Below are 24624 nucleotides of genomic sequence, written 5' to 3' on the forward strand. Positions count from 1 at the left end.
ATCAAGGTATCATGTCATATACTATATATATAATTTTAACATTTCAATTAAAAAATTTAAAAAGAGGGCTGGGGACATAGCTCACTTGGTAGAGTGCTTGCCTTGCATGCAAGGCCCTGGGTTCAGTTCCCAGCACCAGAAAAAAAAATTAAATTTAAAAATGCTCCCATGGAAGAAAGACCTCCTCCAACTATGCTCCTGACCCAATTTTTCCATCATATACTTTGTTAGGCTGTAAGATTGGTTACAAGATTTCAATATCATATAGGTTCATTTCCCTCTCCTCTCTTCCTTTGTGATTGAGATATATATGTTATGTTTTATATATAGCATATATGTTATGTGTAACATATATGCACATATCATATATGTGTATGCATGTGTAATACCTATATACATTATAAATCCTATGAAAATGTTATGATTTCCCACCCGTTCCTGTGTGTATTTGGTATGAATCTACCTGCTTCTGTTCATTCTTCATTACCTTCATGTATTATGAGCAGATTTTATAGTTGTGTGTTCTTACTCCATTATCAGAATCTATGTACTTAAAAAATATTATTTCTATTACATGTTTTTTTTTTGTTTTTGTTTTTGTTTTTTACAAAACTGAGGATGGTATGAGCTGGTGAGTTTTATTAGAAAACACGTGTTCCCCAATCAGATCTCATGTAGTTTTAGGATAACCTTTTGTTGATAGTTGTCTGGTAATGTGGTTTCAAACTTTATATCATTCTTCTATCATTAAAATATATCATATAATTTTCTAAAACACCAAATAATAATAGTGAGGTTGGGAAAGCATAAAAATGGAAAATACTCATGGAATCGCCCTAGGAATGATCTTGCTGATAGATTTAAATAAATTTCCAATCAAAAGATTTATTTTCTAAGACATTCTTTCCTCAGGTCTTCTGGACTTCTTATGTAAATGGAAAAATAATTTAATTTGATTTTCTAAACTATCCATGATATAGTTGTTTCTGGGTCTCTTCTATCAGCAAAATTGTTTTAGGAACAAACCCAAAATTGACTTTGTTTTAAAAATTGTATTTCTACCTTAGTGGTTTATTGGAATTTAGATGTCAGAAAAAGAGTATTTATTGCAGTGCCATAGAAGCAACAATGCATATTCAATCTGATAGCTTTATGTTTTTTCTTTGTTCAGCAGCATTAATACGATGTGGTAAGATAACTTTTCTTTTTTTATAGCAATGTTCTATAAAAATCCACTCAAACGTAAATGCATTTCAATGAAAGGTCTGAAGCCTTTGTGTTTTGAAGCCCTGGTTGATAAGATTTACATCAAAACTTTAGCTGGGCGTGTAGTGGCACATGCCTGTAATCCCAGTGACTCAGGAGGCTGAAACAAGAAGATCGAAAGCTTGAGGCCAGCCTCAGCATTTTAACAAGGCCCTAAGCAACTTAGGGAGAACCTATCTCAAAATTAAAAGGGCTGAGGATTTGGCTCAGTGGTTAAGTGCTCCTGGATTCATTCAGTCTATAGTACAACAAAACAAACAAACAAAAAACAATCTCAACACCACAAAGATGATTGAAATGTAAGGTCTGAAGTGAAAGTTTGCAAGGCATTTCTCCTTTGATTTACATGAAGGAGTCTCTCTAATTGCATAGAAATGAGGATAAACATACATAAAAGGGTTTCTTTTCTCAGATCTCTGAGTGTTAGGGGCTGGTGTAATCTTTCTCTGGAAAAAGTTTCTGTTTTAGGATAAGAGTGCCCTGAAGCGACTCAGGATCCATCTGGGCAAATAAAGTTAACTGAAATTTCTGTCTTTGAGGGAAAACTATCTTTAGAAAATATTTTCCTTGATATGCACATTCCTAGTATTTTATATGGACTATGAGGCAGCACATCGGTTCAGTTACCAATTGAATCAATTATTCATTGAGTCAATAACTATTTGAATAACTTTCATGTACCAAGGTATCAGGTATCATGCTAGTGGGAAAAAATTGTGAAATGATTGTCCCTTCTCTTAAAAAAAAGAAAATCAGAGTCTAATGAAAGCAAGATGGAATGGCAGAAAGATAACACAGAGAATTTGACCCTATGCTAAGCATTCTTATATTTATTTGCCATTAATCATCTGAAACCCCCTATAGACCTGGGAGGAAGCTGTGGTATTGATGGGGCTGGGTGAAGTCCTGGGTAAAAGTCAGATTTCAGAATCAGGTGGCCTGGTTCAAATCATGGATCTTACCCCTTTGTGCCCTAGTTTCCCATCTCTGTAAAATTGGGACAGTGATAACACCGACCACTGTGGGTTAATGGGAGAGTACAGGAGCAGTACAATGTCCACACATAGTAGGTGATCAGGTAGCTGTTCCTGTTACTATTATCCCAATTTGGGAAGTGAGAAAATCTACATGGCACTAGTGAGTAAGAAACAGGAGCAAAAATTCCAATCTAGGTCTACCTAAAAGACTGTTAGAAATTCTCATAAAATTATTCTGTCTCCTTCTCCAAAATAAAGCAATTCTTTTCAGGTGTCACATGTGGAAAATAAATCCGCATCTCTCTATGGAAACCAGAAGGCCAAAGGATAGAAGATAAACCTCAGACATGGCACCTTCGGTAGCTTAGTTCTCTGTATACACTCTCTTGGTCAATGATGGGCTTGCTGCCTTTGATATTATAGATACTGAGGGGTATCAAGATGTGGGAGGCACCAGTTTCATCAACTTTCTGTGATCCCCAGGAAGGAATGTGTGCTTTTTGAGCTAATTTATTAGTTGGTAAAGTGCACCATAATTTTACCCTTTGGGGTAAAAAATACTCTATTTGGAGGATTTGCATTATTTGGGGGATTTATTCTTTTTGGATTGGGAGGAGGAACTGAAGAATATAGTACTGATCCTGCCTGTAAATGCTGTTTTTTCACCAGTCGATATGCAATGGAGATAAAACACCTCCTCCGCCCACCCAGAAAGGAGACACCATTTCCTGCTTCTGTGGTCGCCAGAATGTCTGCGAGGCGTCCTTCTGTGACTGGTGTGGAGCCACAGTGGGTATTTTTAAAACTGACCCTCTTCAGGCTGAGCATCCCTCCACCAACCTAGTCAGAGAGCCTCTTCTCTCACAGCTTCACTTCTTTTTTTAAAATATTTTTTTAGTTGTTGAAGGACCTTTATTGTATTCATTTATTTTTATGTGGTGCTGAGAATTGAACCCAGTGCCTCACACACACGAGGCAAGCGCTCTACCACTGAGCCACAACCCCAGCCCAATCACTTCTTCTTTATAGCAAACTTTATATCATTCTCCCATCATGAGATTATACCATATAAATTATACATAAAAAATTTTAAAGATAGAAATCAGAGATTCTCTTGTAATGAGACAGAGATTTTTTAAAAATTGGAGATACAAATAAGAGATTTTCTTATATTAAGAATTCTGTCTAATTGCCGTTTTGATTTACATTCCTTTGAGGTTAAACCTTTTCCACTCATTTATTGACTATTGACTGCTCTTTGATGAATTGTTTGTCTACCTCTTAAACAAGACATTCAAAATTATTTATGCATTTATTTAATTAAATATTGCATGCAAATAATAAAAAAGGTTGGAGTGAAGAGTTAGTTCCCTTCATATCTCAGTCTGCAGTTTCTCTTCCTACAGAATTGCTGTTATCCAGTTTCTGAGGAGTTCTTTTAGCTAGTCAGTGCACATATAACTGGTGCTTATTAAGAACACTGATCTATTTCTTTCACCTAGCAATGTATCTTGTTGGCACCTCATCATTCTTTCCAATAGCTTCATAATATTCCATTGTCTGTATATACTGTCATATATTTAGGGCATCCCTTATTGCTGGACACTTAGGTCATTTCCAGTTATATCTTCTAAAATCATAGTGATGCAGGAGATGGCCTGGAATAGATTTCCTTGAGTACTTGTTCATCTATAGGATAAATTCTAAAAGGTAGATTTGCTAAGTCAGAAGGTATGGGCACATGCTATACCAGTGGCTAGAGGTTGTATGGTATGAGAATAAATTATAAGTCTAATGTTGTAAAATATTTTCCATCCCTAGCTTAGAATTCCTGCTACCCACTCTGTTTGCCCTAAATGTGGAGCCAGCAATCACCTGTCTGCCCGATTCTGTGGCTCCTGTGGAATTTATGTGAAGTCCATGGCAAGATTCAGCTGGGACAGCAGCCTAGCAACAGTTGCTGGAGAACCTCACCCTTTTTCTGAGGTAAGGCCTCTGTAGTAAGAACTGGTGTACTTCATCCTGTGAATTAACCCAGGAAGAGAGCCAGTATTAGACCTTTCACATGAACTTGTAAAGAAATGCAATCAACTAGGATTTAAGCACTCAGATGATTTGTTTAAAAGTCAAAGATCAAAATATGCAACATAGATAAAGGTCTAATAGCATTTGTAAGGCATAGGCGTAATGCCACAAGGGAGAAATGGATTTCATATACATTGGATAGAATATACTTCTCTTGAATTTTTGTGGTAGTATTCTGAGAATCTTTCTCTCTACTTTTGTATTATATTTCAGAAAACTTAGATCAAGCTTGTAAGATTGTTTTTGCCATTTATAACATCTGGGCTTTTTTTTTTTTTTTTTTTTTTTTTTTTTTTTTGTGGTGCTGGGGATTGAACCCAGGGCCTTGTGCATACAGGGCAAGCATTCTGTCAACTGAGCTGTATCTCCAGCCCCCCTGGGCATGTTTTGACAAAAATCTCATATGGTTATTTTCAGAAGCAATTAAGGTCTAATAACTGGTTCTTGTTAGCCTTTATAAATTTCTCTAAGCTAGGTGAAGACTTTCCAGGTTTCTTCTCATCTCTTTATTTTAAAAAACTGATAATTTTTAGAGAGAATGCACATGCACTCAGCACTTTGAATATAGTTTTAGGGAGTTCATCACCTTTGTAAGCCAGATTGAAAGATGAAAAGATCCTGGGACATCCCCCCAGCCCATTTGACACCTTTGTGTAAATGAAACAAAGATGTTCTTTTCTAAAGGCTCTTGACTACCATTAGGCATTTTCTTCTCGCCCTCTACCAGAAAAATTGTTGTAATAAATATACAAATGTATGTCATCCACCAGTGAATGGTAACCTTTCTGATGCAATGACTTTGTGCATTGTACAACCTGTACAACACTGTCAGGTTCCTAAATAGGAGAGTGCATCAGAGAAAGTGTTTGTGCCCAGTAGTTGAGTATGTCGAGATGAGTATTGAAGTTAATGTTCCATTGATTTGTAGAGCTAAGAGTATAGATATTTTTCATGCCCTTAGCAAGACAGGAAACATTCTTTAATTTCCTGAATTTGAGACAATAAATGGTCAAGGAGATTGAGTGGTTGGTTTCATGGACCAGGCTGGGAACTTCTAGAAAGGCAGAAACAAGTACGATATGACAAGGGCTAGTAAAAACCCCTTAGTTCAAAAAAAGAGATCCTTTTCATTTGGATGAGAATATTTTCTATAAGTAAAATGGATATAGGGATTTGATTAAATTATATTCTAATTTTTTTATATATGTTTTTTGCCTTGCTCATAGCACCGATCTGCCTGGCAGCCCCTAAATGTTCCTTTGCCCAGATCTGACCCTGAGGCAAAGAAGGAGATGGGCACACAGACGGTTGGCCTGTTCTACCCATCTGGCAGGCTGCTAGCAAAGAAGGAGCTGGAAATGGTTTCTCAACAGCAGAGACAAGAGAAGAGGAGTGACCACAAGCCTCCCCTCACAGCCATCAGCCCAGGAAGGGGTGAGGGGAAGCATGCTTTCTTCTGGTCAGCAGGAAACTCATTCTTTCTCTGAAAGAGTGTTTCCTCTTTTTTTTTTTTCCTCTCCCTTTTAGTTTATTTTCATGTATAAAAAGTAAGTTCCTTCATTCTCCTTTTTTCAAGTAATTTTTTTGTATGAATAATATCTCTTTCTTAAACTTTGAGTACTCTTCTATTTGTAACTCATAGCCCTGTTCCCAGTTCATCACTCACATGGTACATGTGGATTCCTTCTACTGTGTTCTGTTTGTCTGCATTGTTATTATTATCTGCCATTATCTCTTTATTTATTATGGTAAAATTTACATAATATAAAATTCACCATTTAACCATTTTAAAGTGTATAATTCAGTACACAGAAGCTTATAACCAACATCATTATCTATTTCCAGAAAATTTTCATCACTCCAAAAGTAAACCCTGTATTCTTTAAGTAGACACTCCCCTCATCCTCTCTCCCAAGTGCCCACCAACCATTAATCTTCTCTTTATGGATTTGTCTATTCTGGACATTTCATATAAATGGAAGCATAAATATATGGTCTCTTGTGTCTGGATTTTTTTACTTACTGTAATATTTTCACAGTTCTTTTGTGTTTTGTAGCATGTTTCAGTACTCTATTCATCGTTATGATTGAATAATACTTTATCATATGGATGATATGACATTTTGTTTATCCATTCATTGGTTGATGGATATTTGAGTTGTTTTCACCTTTGGGCTCTTAGGACTAATGCTGCTGTGAACATTTGTTTTTCTGTGGATACAATTGTTGGGTCACATGGTAACATTATGTTGAACTTATAGAGGAACTTTTTTTTTTTTTAATATTTATTTTATTTAGTTTTTGGCGGACACAACATCTTTGTTGGTATGTGGTGCTGAGGATCGAACCGGGCTGCACGCATGCGAGGCGAGCGCGCTACCGCTTGAGCCACATCCCCAGCCTAGAGGAACTTTATAGGACAATTTTCCATCATGGCTACATGATTTTATATTCTGACCAACAGTGTGTTAAGGTTCTGTTTTTCTTTACATCTTTGTCAACACTTGTTATTATCTAACTTTTTCATTATAACCATTCTAGTGGGTGGAAAGTGATACATCATTATAATTTTTAAAAAATTTATAGTTGTAGATGGACAGCATCTACAACTTTATTTGTTTTTTTTTTGTTGTTTATTTTTTTTATGTGGTACTAAGAATCGAACCCAGTGCCTCACACATGCTAGGCAAGCACTGTGCCACTGAGCCCCAGCCCCATCATTATAATTTTAATTAACATTTCCTTGAACTCAGTCTTTCTTTCTTTCTTTTTTTTTTAACTCAGTCTTTCTTTTCCTTTCTTTTCCTTCCTTCCTTCCTTCCTTTCCATGTGTTTGTATGTGTGTATATGTGTGTATACTGGGGATTTAACCCAGGGGCACTCTTTCACTCTATTATACCCCCAACTTCTTTTTATTTTTTATTTTGAGACAGGGTCTCACTAAATTGCCAAAACTCCCATTGAACCTGTGATCATTCTACCTCAGTCTCCTAAGACTCTGGAATTACAGGCATGTGCCCCACACCCTACTCTGGATTTTGTTTTTATTGCACTGGTCTCATGTCTATCCTTATGCCAGAACCACATTATTGATTACTGTTTCTCTGTAATTACTTTTTTTTTTTTCCTTTTTTCTTCTTTCTGCACTGTGGATTGAACCCAGGGCCCTGAATTTGCTTGGCAAGCATTCTACCTCTGAGCTACATCTCCAGCCCTTTGTTTTGACATTAGGAAGTATGAGTCCTCTGACTTTGTTCTTCTTTTCAAGATTGTTTTGGCTAATCTAGTCTTTGAGTCTTTGAGGAATAAACTTACCATTTCTACAAAGAACCCAGCTGGAGTCCTGATAGGATGGTATTTTATATTGATATCTTTTTAATTTTGTCTTCATCTCTCTCTTTTTTTTTTTTTTTTGTAATGGAGTTGGAACTCAGGAGCACTTAACCACTTAGTCACATCCCCAGCCCTTTTCATATTTTATTTTGAGACAGGGTCTCGCTAAGTTACTTGGGCCTTTCTAAGTTGCTGAGGCTGGCCTTGAACTTGAGATCCTCCTGCCTTAGCCGCCCAAGCAACTGGGATTACAGATGAACATTACCACATACAGTTAATATTAAGTCTTTTGATTCATGAACATGGGAGGTCTTTCCACCTATTTAGATCTTCTTTAATTTCCTTCAGTTTTGTTTTGTAGATTTCAAGATATAAGTATCATACCTCATTCGTTAACTCTTTATTCCTAAGTATTTGTTGTTTTGATGCTATTGTAAATGGAATTGTTTTCCTAATTTCATTTTTTTTTTTTTTTTTTTTAATTTTGACGAATCTTTATTTTATTCATTTATTTATATGTGGTGCTGAGAATCAAACCCAGTGCCTCACACCTGCAAGGCAAGTGCTTTACCACTTGCCACAACCTCAATCCGTGTAACAGTGAATCTTCTAAAGTAATTGTGGAGGAAAGAAGCTAACTAAAAAAAAAAATTTTTTTTGGAGCATCTGTTATGTGCTGGGCACCAGGGATTAAAGCAGTGAACAACACAGACAAAAAGTTGTACCTCATGGAGCTTTTAGTAGAAAAATGCACCAATAAAGTCAAAATGACAAACCTCCAATAATAAAGAACATCTGGGTTCTGAGAGCAAGAGAGCCTCTGACCTGCTCACTGTTTTGCTGTCAGAATCATTTTACATCAAAATGCTGCAGTGGTCCTCTCTGTGTGATTTTTGTTTTCTCCTTAAAACTGTATTTTCCAAATATTCTACAATGAGCCTCTATTATTTTGCAATCAGGAAAAGAACATATTAAGAAAAGAAAACCTGAAAAACTAGAAGTGCAAAACGCTCAGTGTCAAGAAGTTCCAGTCCCTGGTTGTGGAAGGCTGACCCAGACACCTGCTGTAGGCACCTTCCTGCTTCTCCTGTGAACAGAGTCTTTTTAGAAAGCAGCATGTGTTGCTCTCACTCTGAGTAACTCACTCTCTCTCTCTCCCTTCTCTTGTTCTGAGCTCTTCTGATATATCCTAAAGCAGCTTATTTTACAGTTCCACATACCTGTTTTTCTTCACTCTTAAATACTCTGGGTGCCGAGAGCCTTCTCTCTTGCCTTCTCTTCCTCCTGACTACTGGTTCTTCTGTCCTTTTACCTACAAAGATCACCATTGTTCTACCTCTCTGTGGACCAGATACACCTTATTTACCCAACATTGCCCTTAGGCCTTCTATTTCTTTCTGCCACTGGTCCACAAACTGAACTCTTTCCTGGTTACCATGGTATCCAATGATAAAATGTCAGCCAAAACCTCCCCCCAATTCACTTACATTTCTAAAAATTGTTTAACAAATTTATGAAAGAATTTTTCCTGCCTCTGATGGGCTGAAGCATTATGTTATAGTCTTTGAAGACTTAGTATCATGATAGAAAATCATTTCTTTTTTTTTATAATTGGTTTAGTCAGAATTTTATTCTTAACAATTAATAGTTGTTTTACTTTTCTCTCTTTAAATAAATTCTTACTATTTTAATCTATTGCTTTGTTTCCCTATGGATTCTTAGTATAGAGGTTGCATTGACTTTTATCAATTGTAAAGGAAGAAATCACTTGCTATTTGAGTAATTTTTAAAAAAATATAATTTTATCATTTTTTAAAAAATAGTAATTGTATTAGTCCATTTGCTGTTGCTATACCAAAATATCTGAGACTAGGTACTTTATTTTAAAAACAGGTTTATTTAGCTCACAGTTTTGGAAGCTAAAAGTCCAAGATTGGGTGACCTAATCAATTCAGCCTCTAGCGAGGGCCTGATGGCAGAATTTTTGAATTATTTATTGCATATATAGAAATACAATTGATTTTTAAATTTTAATCCCGTTTATATCTTCTAACCTTGCTGAACTTTTTCTTATTATTTATAATAGTTTTCAGTGAGCTCCCTAGGATTTTCTACGTCCAACATCATAGCATCTGCAGGTTTAGAGAGTTTTACTTCTTACTCTTCTAACTGGATGTTTTTTATCTGATTTTCTTACCTAATTGCCCTAGTTAGAACCTCCAATACACTATTGGGTAGAAGTGAGGAGAACAGAAATCCTTGTCTTATTCTTGATAGCATGATGTTCACTATAGATTTTTCATAGATGCTTTTATCAGATTGAGAATTTCCCTTCCCATGTCTAGATTTTTGTGTATGTGTATTTATCTGCAAAGAGTGTTAGGGTTTGTCAAATGCTTTTTCTCCATCTACTTAGATTATCATATCATTGTTTTTTATTCCTTTGATACAGTGTTTTACACTGATTTAATTTCAGGTGTTATACCAACTCTCTTGTTTCTGGGATAAATCTCACTTGGTTATGATATTTAATTCTTTTTATAGGTGTTTGCATTCAGTTTGTGCTGTGGTTTTAATGTGTCCTCTCCAAAATTCCTATTGTGGTAGTATTAAAAAGTGTGGCCTTTTGGATTAAGTCATGAGAATTCCACCCCTGGGGATGCCTCATAAAAGGGCTGGCAGGCACTACCTCAGACCCTTTTTGCCCCTCCATCCTTTGCCATGTGAGAACACAGCATTTCTCCCCTCTGAAAGATACAGGGCAACAAGTCACCTATGTTGGAAAAAGAGACCAACATCATCAAATACCAGACCTGCTGATTCTTTGATAATGGACTTCCAGCCTCCAAAACTGTGAGAAATCCTTTCTATAGTTTGTTAATTACCCAGTCTTAGCTATTTTATTATAGCAGCACAAATGGCCTAAGATAGTTTTGCTGAGTACATTGTTGAAGACATTTGTGTCTATATTTATATGAGATATTAAAATGTGATTTTCTTTTCTTATGATGTCTTTGTCTGATTTTGGCATAAGGTTAATATTGACCTTATGGAATGAGTTAGAAAGTTTCTCCTCTTTTTTGTTTTTGGTAGTGTTTATGAAGAATAGATATTAACATTCTTTACTTTTTATAGGTCTGTTTCTTATTGAGTCAGTAGTGTTGGCAGTTTGTGTATATTTCTAATATTTATCCATTTCATCTGATTTATCTTAGTTAGTGGCATACAGATTCCTTCAGAATCATTTTTTTTTCCAGTTCTGGGGATTGAACCCAGGGCCTCCCATAAGCTTGGCAAGTACTGTACCACTGTACTATATCTTCATCTGCATAATATTTTTCATTTCAGTACAGTTGGTTGTAATGTCCCCTATTTCATTTCTGATTTTAGCAATTTGAGACATCTCTCTTTTCCTTAGTCAGTCTAATCAATTTTGTTGGTTCTTTTCAAGAATCAATTTTTGAAAATTTGCTAATTGTCTGTTTTTCTATTCTGTATTTCACTAAATGACACTGATACATGTTAGGTAAGTGCTCTATTACAGATCCACTTCTCCAGCCCTTTTAAAAAATTTTATTTTGATACAGGGTCTCACTAAGTTGCCCAGTGTGGCCTCAAACTTGTGATCCTCCTGCCTCAGTCTCCCAAGTAGCTAGGATTACAGGTGTGTGTCACCATGCCCAGCTTCTAATTTCATCTTGTAGTATAAGAAGATCTTTTAAATCTGTAGAGACTCCATATGGTCTAATATAGAGTCTATCCCAAACAATGTTTTATATGTAATTTTTTCTTTGAGTAGTTTGAATATGTTATCCCATTATCTTCTGGCCTTCATGATTTATGTTTAAAAATCTTCTGTTATTATACTGAGGGACCTTGTATATGATAAGTCCCTTCTATTCTGTTTTCAAGATCTTCTTTGTCTTTGTTTTTCAACAGTTTGATAATGTGTCTTTCTGTGAATCTTTCTGAGTTTATCTCACTTGGAGTTTTTGAGTATCTCAAATGTCTAAGTTCATGTCCATCAAATTTGGGAAGTATTTGGCCATCATATCCTCAAATATTTTTTTCTGCCTCTTACTCTGACTCCACTCCTGGGAGTCTCATCATGCATATGTTGGTGTGCTTGATAGTTTCTCACAGGTCTCAGGTTCTGTTTATTTTTCTTAATGCTTTTTTTTCTGTGTACTTTCTATTGTTTAATATCAATTGATCTATTTTTTTCCGTTTGTTGATTATTTCTTATGCCAGTTCAAAGCTATTGTTGAACTTCATTGGTATATTTTTTAATTTCAGTTATTGTACTTTTCTGCTACCCAATTTCCATTAGGTTCTTTTATATAATTTCTATCTGCTTATTTATATTCTTGATTTCATGAAGCATTACTATTACCCTGTTACTAATTTTACCCCAAACCAGTTCTTTTTTCCCTCTGAGAATTGTGGAACCAATAACAAGACCTAGTGCTGATTGAAAGAGAAGGAAGGTTACTCTTGTCCAAGAATAGGAGAAGCAGGGAGAAAGCCTCACAGATCAGCTTCTCCACTCATTGGGAGTAAGGAACCTATAAACACAGGGTAAAAGAAATGAGGGGGGGATAGCCTATTCAAAGGGAGGATATCCATGTCTTTTCTGGGAATAAGTAGAAAATTTCCAGGAATTCAGGCATCATGTCTTTTTACTCCTTTTGTGGTTCTTTGTGGTAGTTATCATGACAATTATCAAGAATTATGGTGTTGGGAGAGTGTCAGTTAGCATGAAGATGGTATTATGATTTAGATGGAGGGTGTCTGGTGGTCACTCTGGCAGCCATCTTAGATTCAACCAGTTTTAGCCAGCTCACCTGAAGAACTGATGTCCTCAGAGATAAACTAGATAAGCATTGGGTGGAAATTCAGCTAGGTCACCTAGGTAGTACAGGAATTAGGACAGAATAACAATACCTTCTCTTTCTTCTGTAAGCATGGTTTCCTTTTGTTCTTTGAACATGTTTGTAATAGCTACTCTGAAGTTTTTGTAAAATCTCCAACATCTGGATGCTATCACAGGTAGTTTCTGTTGCCTGCTTTTTTCCTTGTGTTTGGGTTGGAGTTTCCTGTTTCTTTTCACGTCTTGTAATTTTTTGTTGGAACTGGACATTTTAGATAACATATGATATCAACTCACTCAATTAACCTCCCTTCCAGCCTTGTTTGTTTAATGACTAACTAGATCATTTTAGTGAACTTTATTTCATACTTATTGTATGAAGCCGCTGATGTTGGTCTTTGGAGAAGGTAAGCCCTGGCATGTACCCTTTCATTCTAGGATGATGGTGGTTTTGGCAAGGCCCTCCCTGACTATCTTTTTTCCCTGACCACACCCAGCCCATTAAGCTTCACTTACTACTGCTGTCTTATTGCTGTATTGTTTATAGCTATGCCCTAGGGCATAAATTGCTCCATAGACTGATCTAATCCAATTTGGGATCCTTTTCAGGGAGTTTCCATGGTCAGTATTTAAATATTTTTGTGTGGCCTTAGAAGATTCTTCTTAGCTGTTTTTAACCCTGGTTCTAGTGAATCTACCAGTCTTCTCACAATTGCTTTTTTGCCATCCTCTGCCTTTTTTCTTTCTTTCTTTCTTTTTTTTTTTTTTTTGAGATGGGTCTTTGAAGTTGGCCTTGAACTTATGACCCTCATTTTTTTGAGAGCAGCCTTAGGATTGAACTTTCCTACACTTTGCTGCAAATGAAGTCATTTCCTTGCTTTAGAGGCTAAGCACTCAGCAGAGAGAGTGTACCAATGTAGCTTTTGGTCAGGGGACTTACCTCTACCAAAATAGGACCTGGGATGAATGGGCCAGGAATAGGTTATCAGGACCTGTGTTCTCAGTGTTTCAGACTCAAGGTAGAGCTCCCAGCCCATGGGAGGTGAGTGGGTAGAAAGAGGGAGCCCCCATCTCTTGATTAGACTTGCCCAGGACTTAGCCTATGCAATAGGCTGTTGGGGCAGAATGAGAAATACTGAAATCCTGTCCTTCCTGAGAAGATACTGCAGGTTTGACTTGAAGCTCAGAGGTAGGGAGCCTTGTATTCCTGGATATACATATCTGAAGTGGAATTTCCATCAATCTCATTTAAGAGGAGGTGAAAGGATATGGATCATGGTTCCAACACCACAAAAGTAGTGTTCTGAGTTTTAGTATATTTTCTTTGTTAACTGCTATTTCATTTGCTGTCTGCCCTTAGAACTATTTCCAGAGAATTTAAATTATGATTGTTCTTTTGTTTTGTTTTGTTTTGTTTAATAGTTTGGGAAGTGAGAGCACTGAACTCAGTGAAGCTGCCATGCCAAAAACTGATCATGCCCAGCTCTCCTCTTGCTCTCTGAATCTTCCTGATTCAGTCTGATTAAGCTCTCATGAACTTGAACTTGGTATCAGTCCTGTGGGAGAGTGTCAGTGGAGATAGCCAGAATGATCACTTATCCTCTTATCCTCGAGAGGAAGAAGCTATCTCCCTCCCTCTAGAATCTGGATCGGCTTATAACTTGCCCTGGCCAATAGGAAGTGGTAGAAGAGAAACCATGACAGTTCTGGGCCTTAAGTATAAAACTTTCTACTTGTTCTCCAGGAAGCCAGCACCAAATGAGGCAAGATAATGCCACATGGAGAACAAAGGCATCCCAGCTGTGTTAATCAGCCCTGTGACCAAAATACCCACCTAGAATAAATTAGAGGAAGAAAAGTTTATTTGGGGTTAATGGTTTTCAGAGATTCAGTCTATGATTGACTAACTCTATTGCTCTGGGCCTGAGGTGAGGCAGAACATCATGGCAGAAGGGCACGGCAGAGAAAACCTCAGCTCATGGCATCTAAGAAGCAGGGGGAGTGGAGAGTGAGAGAGAGGAATCACAGACAAGATACAGTGCCCAAGGGCACACCCCAGTGACCTGCTTCCTTCAGCCACCCCTCCCTGCATAGTCTACCACTGAGTGGTCCATTCAAGTTATTAATGCATCAAATGGATTAATTCACTCATAGGTTAAAGCTCTCATAATCCAATCTTTTCACCTCTGAATGTTGCTACATTGCCTAATGTAAGAGCTCTTTGAGGATATTTTTAGATCTAAACTGTAACACCCACCAACAACCCAGAACAAAGATGCAGACATTTGAGTAAGCATAGACAGCAAACATGAGGCAAGACCCAGCCATCCCAGATGCCCCCTAGTCATTCTGCCATTTTAGCTGAGGTCTCATCCCAAACACCTGCTCCTTGCCCCAGGAAATGGGCCTGTACAGAAAGTGCCACTGCATCCTCACCTGAACATGAGAAACCAGACAGCCTGGCTTATGTGAAATCTCCCAAATTTGAAGTGGTGACACCTAATTCGAATATGTTTTAACCCTATGCCGACTAGAAAGGAACACAGGAAACTTTTAGGAATGATGCAAATGTTCTATATATGACTGGGTTGTATATATTTGCCAAACCCAAACTGTACATTTTAAAAATATTTATGTTATATGTGGGTTAGAATAAAAGAAAAAGAAAAGATGCCTCTGTGACATTCAAGTATGTTCTTTTAAGATTGTATAATATTCAGCTGGGCATGGTGGTTCATGCCTGTAATTCCAGCGATTCAGGAAGCTGAAGCAAGAGGATCACAAGTTTGAAGCTGGCCTCAGCAACTTGGTGAGGCCCTAAGCAACTTATAGAATTCCTGTCCCAAAAATAAAACATAAAAGAGCCTGAGGATGTAGTTCAGTTGTGAAGTCCCCCTGGATTCAATCCCTACTATGCACCCCCCTGAAAAAAAGATTCTGTAATATTCGGTGATTAATAATATATAATAGGAAGCGAGGGAGGGATGGAACTTATTCCAGTGCATAGCTGAGGTTCAATAAGAACAAACCATCAGGGGCTGGGATGTGGCTCAAGCGGTATTGCGCTCGCCTGGCATGCGTGCGGCCCAGGTTCGATCCTCAGCACCACATACAAAAAAACCCAAAAAACCAAAGATGTTGTGTCCGCCGAAAACTAAAAAATAAATATTAAAAAAAATTAAAAGAACAAACCATCACTAAATTTGGCAAAGGAAAATAACCTCATTGAGAATATACAGTCTACATTATCATATCTCTTTCTTAGAAGAAGTATCCATATGGCTGGCTTTCTCTTCTTTTTTTAGGATACTGGAGAAGACAATTGGATCACATCTCTGCTCACCTTAGGTCTTATGCTCAGAACAACCCTGAATTCCGGGCCTTGATTGCAGAACCCAGGATGGGAAAGGTGGGTGAGATGAAATTTCCATTCTAGAACATCTCTGGGATCAGGCTTCCTTCAGGACTTTGCCTAAAATTGCACCTTGCTGAACTCATTTCCCCTTCCTGCTCTACCTTCCACACCTTCTTACTGTTCTCCCCTATGAGCTCTGCCCTAATAAATCATGTGCACATGAAAATTGTCTCAGGGTTTCTTTCTGGGACACCTGGCTTAAGATAGTAAGACTCTGAACATCTCATGCTTAGATGACACAGGCTGTGGCAGGAATTCTAATGCCTAGAGCTAAAAGACCCAGAAAAGTTAAGTCCAGCCAGATTGTGCATGTAAATTACATACTGTTCACAATTCACAATAGCTAAACTGTGGAGCCAACCTAGACATCCTTCAATAGACGAATGGATAAAAAAAAATGTGGCATTTTACAATGGAATTTTACTCAGCATTAAAAAAGAACAAAACCATGGCTTTTGCAGGTAAATGGATGGCGTTGGAGAAGATTATGCTAAGTAAAATCAGTCAATCCCAAAAAAACAAATGCCAAATGTTTTCTCTGATATAAGAAGGGTGACTCATAGTGGGGTAGGGAGGGAGGGAGAGCATAGGAGGAATAGATGAATTCAAGATAGGGAATAGGGGTGAGAAGGAAAGGGAGGGGGTAGGGGAGTAACAAGGATGGTGGAATGTGATGGTCATCATTATACAAAGTACATGTATGAAGACTTGAATGTCAATATACTTTATATACAAACAGAAATACAAAAAGCATGGTATTTATGTGTATTAAGAATTGTAATGCAAAGGAAAAAAAATAACATCACCTTAGATTAGATAGAGGGAAGTGAAAGGAGGGGAAGGCAGGGAATGTGGGGATAAGAAAAATAGTAGAATGAAACAGACATTATTACTGTATGTATGTATGTGACTGTATGACCAATATGATTCTATAATATGTATACTCAGAAAATGAGAAATTATATCCCATTTATGTATGATACACCAAAGTATATAAGTGTATTCTACTGTCTTGTATAATTAATTGAAACAAATTTTAAAAAAAGAAAAAGCAAAAAAAAAAATTACATGCTGTTGATATATAACAACAATAGTATCATAAGAGCAAGAGTTAACCATTTAATAGTACACTTCATATCATCATTGTGTTCCTCAGTCCTTGTAACAAACCTGCAAGGGAGGAATCTTACTTTTGAGGTAATTATTTTTAAATGACCACAGATTCTTTGACAGTCTTCCCTTCAAGCACACATCCTTTGAATCTGAGTGAGCTGGTGACTGTTAAACTAATAGACTAGGGTAGAAGTGACTCTGTGGGTCTTCTAAGGCTTGGTATTGTAAGGGCATGTGGCTTCCTTTTGTTTGTCACATCCACCTCTTAGACTCCTTCAGTGTGAGAAACCCATGCCACATAGAGTAGCCACATGTAAGTGGGCCAGTCTACTGCCCCAGATGAAAATAGTCCTCAAGTCATCCCAGGTCAGGAGCCAAGCCAATAAGTGGCCAGACTAGATGATCATTTATATCTTCCTAGCTGAGGCCTCAGGTAGAACAGAGAAGCTATCTGCTATGCCCTGTCTGAATCCATGAATATGATAAAATGGTGGTTGTTGAATAGCACTAAATTTGGGGTAGCTTATAATACTGTGATGAGTACCCAGGACAAGCCTTATGTGAACCTAGGATAACTAAGGCTCAGAGTGTTTTGATGATTATCCAAGACCGCCCTGCTGGGTCTCAGGGCATTAAGGTTTGAAATAGGTGTGTCAGATCTCATGCCTCATCCCTTTCTTTGGCATTAGATCACTGTTATAGAGAAAATTCAGTACAAGGATATTTCCTCTATTAATCACAAAATTAGAAAGAGTCTTTTCAAATCAGACTGTCTACTTCTTTGCTAGCAAATATGCCAACATTGAAACTGTCTCACTTTCAAGTGTTGCTCAATTTCCTTTGATAAACTGTTTTGGTAGTTTATAATTTCTTTAGCCTAACTAATCCAGAGGTCTGCAAACTTGTCCCAGGGAACAGATGTAGCCTGCTATACAATTTTACAAATGAAATTTTATTGGATAAGAGTTATATCCATTCATTTACATATTATCTAGCTACTTTGTACTGAAACAGCAATGTTAAGTATTCATGACAGAGAATGTATGACCCACAAGAAGACCTTGAAATATTTACTATTTGACCCTTTCTAAAAACTTCTGATGCCCCATTTGAATCTAAATTTGTTCCATTGCTTATAAAGAAAGCTGCTGAATTGTGATACTTGTCCATTACTTGTCAAGGCCTGCTTCCCCTCTGGCCACCTGTTAAACTTTTCCAAGGTGATGATTTCCACAGTATGGATATCCAAAATATGTCTCTTGAAGAAAATATAAATTTGGATCTTTCTTTTTTAAAAATTATTCTACAGTATAATACATTTTTACATATTGTCACAAATTTAGCACAAATTCTCATTCCTCTAGCTATACGTGGTGCAGAGTCACTCCAGTAGGGTAATTATACATGTATATAAGGTAATAATGTCTGTCTTATTCTACCGTCCTTCCCATCCCCACAGCCCCACTCCTCCCCTGACTCCCCTCTGCACAAACCAAAGTTCCTTTATTCTTCCATATTCCCCTACCCCACTGTGATAAGCATCACTCTGATGAGCATCCACTTATCAGAGAAAACATTTGGCTTTTGGTTTGGGGGGATTGGTTTATTTCACTTAGCATAATATTCTCTAGCTCCATCCATTGTGTATATGTACCATGTTTTCTTTTAGATCTTGCTTTCTTATGCATTCTGAAAGTCTCTGCCCTTTGATTGAAGTATTTAGTTTATTTATTATTAATGGAGCTATATATGTGGCTGCATTGCAAGTTTGAGGTCAAACCAGGCAACATAGTAAAATCCTGCCTCAAAATAAAAATAAAAAGGGCAGGGGATTGGGGCTGGGGTTATGGCTCAGCAGTTGAGCACTCACCTAGCATATGTGAGGTCCTGGGTTCAATCCTCAGTACCACATAAAAATTAACAAATCAATAAAATAAAGGTATTGTGTCTAACTACAACTGAAAAATATTTTTTTTAAAAAAGGGGCTGGAGATATTGCTCACTGGTAAAATGCCCCTGCATTCAATACCCACTCTACCACAAATAAATAATCAATTAAAATAAAATTCCTTTAAAAGCTTATCTCTGCTACTGTCCATGAAGATGGCTGTGAAGTTAGCATCAGACTGAATTATATTCAAGTCTCAAACAAGGTAAGTAAACCCTCAGAAGTTATTCATTTGAGAATTGACCAATTCTCAACTTAAATTTATGGAAACACTTTTGTGTAATCCATAAAAAGGAAACCTGACTACAGTCAAGCAATTCTGTAGAATTAGTTAAAGAATTGAGTTAAATCTCAGCCAAATTCAGCTTTTAGGTACACAAAGATATATAGTAGTGGGAATTATCACCCACCCATGGTCCTGTAGTTCTCTGACTTGTTCTTACTCACTGAATTCTAATGAAATGTCTGTGATACAACTGATTTAGGGAAAGACTGACACAAATGTTTGCTGATGTGCACTTTGTCCTATTTGCTTTATATAAAACAAACCAACCGTTGTAGTCACATCTCCCTTTATCTTGCCTCTTATATAGTGACTGGAGCATTGCCACAGAGCCTGTAAGTATATAACAAGCATTGATTGATATTAGCCACTTTCGCTTCATTGGACAAGTCAAAATTTTCAAAAGAATGATAAATGGATTGAGAAGATATGTAAAGAAGGCAAGGAATAAAGAGGGGAACTAATATTTATCAGGCCCTGGCTATGTGCCCAATAAGGTGCTAATGATATTAAAATTAGGATAAGATGCCAGTCACAGTGGCACATGCCTGTAATGCTGGCAACTTGGGATGCTGAGGTAGAAGGATAACAAGTTCAAGGCCAGTCTCAGCAATGTAGTACAACCCTGACTAAAATTTAAGAAGTAAAAAAAAAAAAAAAAAATTACTGGGGATGTAGCTCAGTGGTAAAGCACACCTGAGTTCAATCTCCAGTGCTCAAGGGAAAAAATAATAATACAAAACACGGGCCCTGCCTAGATCAGGAGACTGGGTGTATCAAATGGGCTAATGCACATACAAGTGCTTTGAAACCAGGTTAGACACTAAGTGCTTTGTTCTTGGTTGTGCAGTTGTGTGCTAGTCCCCAGAATCAGTCCAGGTGGATACAGTCTGTGTTTATATATATCTCATTTTATAGACACTGGTTTTACCTAATTTTACTTTCACAATACTCCTTTGAAATAGGTCATAATATTTCCACTTTGTAGGTAAGGAAACTAAGGGCTCAGAGAAGTTAAACAACTTTTTTCTTACAAGGTCATTAATGCTAACAGAATCAAGAATCAAACAGCAGCCTCCCCATCAGACCACCCTAATTCCATGTCATGAAGGGACTTCAGTTGGTGAAGGACACAATTACTTTTAAATGATATCATGGTGATTGGCAGAAGCCTGTTGGCAGGCTGTTGTAATGGTCCCTGTGTGAGAAAAGGGTCATGGGGTAGTGCAGAGAAGAGGAGGGCCAACTGCGATAAAATAGACTACAACTTGGGGAGGTGAGGAAAGAGTCAGGAAGGATGTCCAGGCCTGTAGGCTCAATTGTCTGGAAAGACAGAGCCATCCATCCCTCATGAGAAGTAGGTTGGTCAGGAGGTCATTCCTTCTGTTGAGGCCCAGCAGACCTGTCATTCATGGTGCTTAAATTTTTTCATCGCCAGAACCTATACTTCAGCAAGGCGGTGAATTTCAGTGACCAGTTTCTGAGCGGTGTCACTGAGGGTGGTAATGGGCTATACAGCAGCAGGACCAGCTTGGGTGAGTATTACTGTTCTGGTACTTTACAACTGACCAGAAATACACTGAGTTAATAAGGATGAGAGACTTGCATAAAAATAAGAGACTTGCATAAAATATGCCAGCCCGATCACAAATCTTAGTATTATGTTTCAGCCTTTTTATGTCTCTGGCTCCTTTGAAGTCAAAGCTGAGATTTATGAAATCCTTCATGGGGCTTGGAGAGGGATTCATTAGTGAGGGTGGGAAGGTAGGTCTTTTTTCAGCTTAAAAACTGAGATCGCATTTCCCTTCTCCCCACTTATCCTCTGGCTCCTGGACTGGGGAGTGACTCTAGCAGTCCTTCCTGTCAGGTTTAATCAAATGAAAATGTTTACAAAAGCCATATTATGCCTCTGACTTTTAATGGGCATAACTGTAGAACTAGCTTATTACATGTATGGAGTGGAGGAGGATCACTTTGTCCTTTGTCATTGCAGTGAGCGATTACAGCCAGAGTATCTTAGATACCAATGAAAAAATCAAGAGGATGAGGAATCTCCAGATCAAAAAATTTCACAAAAAGAAAGAGCACCTTACAGTACGTGTACTCCTTGGTCTTTGTGGCTATCTTCTTCAGCCTATCATTTTGATGTTTATTTTGGCATTTTAAAATGGAATACTTTCTCATTTTTTTTGTTCCTTCTTTTATAACAGCATATTTTTATTTTTCAGAGGGAGAATCCTTTACAAGACTGAATTAGAATTAAAGTTCTCATCAGTTTCCTGAATCATATCTTTTTCCTCTGTTCTGTCTGCCCATCATTCTCTGTTTTGTATTTGTTTGGACTTAAATATGTGGTGCTCCTTGGTTTTCTGGTCATTTGACAAATGAAGAACTAGTTGGATTAGCACTGGTGCCTGGTGTGGGTGCCCAGCATGGATGTGTAGGTCTGAAGTCCCTGTGTAGATAGGTGGTTATATTGTGGGACAGGCTTTCCTGCTGGTGTTGTGCAAGGGTCGGGAGAAAGCATTTGGGTCCCAAGCATTGTCAGTGCAGAAGGTCTTTCTTCTGGTAGCAAAGGTATTGGTGGTGTGACATATTCTCCTATGTTTCAGTTCTGCAAGGAGCTGTCTTTCCTCCCTTGTCCTTTCCACCCTTCCCTGAATTTGTCATGGAGGTCTTGGGATCTGTAATTCTCCCTTCTTGGGCTCTAGTGCTCCCAGGAGATGACTTTGTTGAGCAAATCATATACTTTCTAGAAAGTGGTTGTAAGGGTTTAACAGAATGCATGAGCTTTCTTTCTCCTTATGTGAGAGAGGAGGGAAAGGGCATCTTAGCTACTCATAGTGAGCCCTCATGCATTTAACCTGCACCGAATACCTACCCTCCTTCGTGATTAACTTTGAATTTCTGCAGGATACCCCTGGAGAGAAAACACTCAGGCTTCTGGTGTCTTCAGCTGGTTTTTCTTTGCTTTGATTTCTCTGCCAGTCGGATTTCATCTACTTTCAGTCTTAGAGTTCCTCAAAATTACTGAAACGCTAAAATGATAGATTCCCTTTCAGAGTTTCCCACAGCTCATAGTGAGTTTTGCTTTTCAAAAAATATGCATCATGAATAATTCCAAAAGGGGTTTTGGAGAAAGGAATGGTGGATGCCCTTGCTCTCTCCCCCACCCTGCCTTTTGGTTGGTCCTCTTTGGCTTCAGCACAGAGAACAGCACTGATTAGCAGCAAGCCCCTGGAGATGGAGATGGACACAATGTGGTGCTTACCCTCCACCTCTGGTTCCACCAGTTTCTAGAGGCTTCCTCTGTTTTGCACGCCCCCGCCATCCAACTTGCATCATGATTCCGCCAAAGGCAGGAGCTCTGTTCTTTATCTTTTTTTCCCCAGCATGTGCTTTGCGTGTAATCAATACTAATAAATTTGGGAAGAAGATGTTAGCATTTTTTTAACTGTAATTGCTTATGATTCTTTGTGCTCTCCACCTCCTCCAGTTTGAAATATTGTAATGAGTATAAGAGAAGGTATAGAGCCCCATGAACTCAACAATTTGCATCTTTGGAGACTGTACCCTTTCTCTGCATGTGGTCTGAATCTCCCATTGTTATGCTCCTTTACTTTCTCATTTGCATTTATGAGCTAAATGTCAGCAGCACTGATATTTATCCACTAATTCATTCATTACTTTTGAGCCCACCTGTATCAGGCATGGTTCTAGGTGCTGAAAATAAAATGTGAACCCATGTTATAAAGATCTCAGACCTCATGACGCAAACATTCTAGAGGATTCTAGTATATTTTTCTAAAAGGAGCCAAATTCAGTATAAACAAGAACACCTCCCAGAATCCTCCTGGAGTTTACTGATTAGATATGGTGCCTTGTTCCAAGATACCAGAGAGATGGGGTGGCCAAGGGGCAAGGAGGCGGTTGATACAGCCTGAACCCAACATCTTCTGAAAAGCTTAGAGGCCCAGGGAACCAGGGAGGAGCAGGTTTTATTTCCATTTCACACCTAGGCCAGTTGTGGTTCTGCTTGAAATTTATATATAAATATAAATTTCATAGCGTTTTGAAAATAGACAAATTCTTTTCTTAAATATTTTTTTTAGTTGTAGGTAGACACAATACCTTTATTTACTTATTTATTTTTTAAATGTGGTGCTGAGGACCAGTGCCTCACACGTGCGAGGTAAGCATTCTACTGAGCCACAACCCCAGCCCTAAAAAAAACAAATTCTTAAAGATTTCTGACAATAAGCCAGATATGGTGATGCACACCTGTAATCCCAGCAGCTTGGGAGACAGAGGTAGGAGGATCTTGAGTTCAAAGCCAGCCTCAGCAACTTATCGAGGCCCTATGTACCTTGGCCAGTCCCTGTCTTAAAATAAAAAAATAAAAGGAATAGGTATGTGGCTCAGTGGTTAAGCATCCCTTGAGTTTATTCTCTGGTACCAAAAAAAAAAAAAAAAAAAAAAAAAAAAGCAGATTTCTGACAATAAATGACAGAGATTCGTTTTCTTAACAAGAGGTTGACTATGGATTCACTCATTTCTTAGGCAAGCATGGGTTCTGAACTCTCATATTTAGTCTGACATTGAACACTTTATAAAGCATGCCAAGTAAATTTTAGGTGTTCCCCGGCTGCTTTTTCTAGAAATACACATAAGGAAACTATCCTGGAATTTCTGGAGTTTTGTGAGGTTTCCCATCACACCCCTACCCTTAAAAATATAGTGACCTTGCCCAAGACAAGGTTTTGGAGACCAGCAAGATTACCATTAGATGTGTATGTTTGTGCTGTTGGCTTTTGAAGACCATATGTGCACACACACAAACACAGAAATATGCTCACACGTGTACTCTCATGGTCACACACCCCATCCATGTGGCTCAGAATTCAACTGAGAATGAGACACTATGCTTGGTGAGGAAGCATTTGCCTTGAGTGTTGGGCCTGGAAATCAACAGTGCAGCTATTTTGAGGCAGTGGAAATGACCATGTTCTATAATCCTGCAGCCTGAAAACAGACTCCTACTGGCGGAAGTTGGCCCGACAGGGGAAGGAAGAATCTCTGTGCTTGAACAGCTGCTGGAGGAAGTGAGTGTGACTAGAACAGGTCTCTCTGTGGATTTCAGCCTGCCCTTCCAACTGCTCCCTTTTAATTAAAAGTTGTTTGAAAATGCAATAATGGCTAGTCAAAAGCTTTGCATTTATTGTTACCTGTTGCTAATTTTTATAAAAACAAACAGATAAGCCCAAGTAACATGTATGAGACTAGACAGAATCCCTGGTCCATGATATCATGTAACTTCAGCCTAGGTTTCCTAAA

The 24624-nt window shown here is 37.9% G+C and overlaps 1 protein-coding gene across 1 annotated transcript in view; it reads left to right on the plus strand.

Annotated features, from left to right (window-relative positions):
* Dzank1 (double zinc ribbon and ankyrin repeat domains 1) overlaps positions 1-24624 on the plus strand; it is a 77663-nt gene that overhangs the window by 47709 nt on the left and 5330 nt on the right. Inside the window, exons 11-18 of the mRNA XM_026400706.2 lie at positions 2913-3032; positions 4065-4229; positions 5555-5762; positions 15837-15940; positions 19138-19212; positions 20729-20825; positions 21284-21384; positions 24312-24392. Of these exons, the coding sequence (XP_026256491.2) occupies positions 2913-3032; positions 4065-4229; positions 5555-5762; positions 15837-15940; positions 19138-19212; positions 20729-20825; positions 21284-21384; positions 24312-24392 (951 nt within the window). The remainder of the gene's footprint in view (positions 1-2912; positions 3033-4064; positions 4230-5554; positions 5763-15836; positions 15941-19137; positions 19213-20728; positions 20826-21283; positions 21385-24311; positions 24393-24624) is intronic.

Source organism: Urocitellus parryii, chromosome 6 (genome assembly GCF_045843805.1).
Source record: "Urocitellus parryii isolate mUroPar1 chromosome 6, mUroPar1.hap1, whole genome shotgun sequence".
Classification (NCBI taxonomy): domain Eukaryota; kingdom Metazoa; phylum Chordata; class Mammalia; order Rodentia; family Sciuridae; genus Urocitellus; species Urocitellus parryii.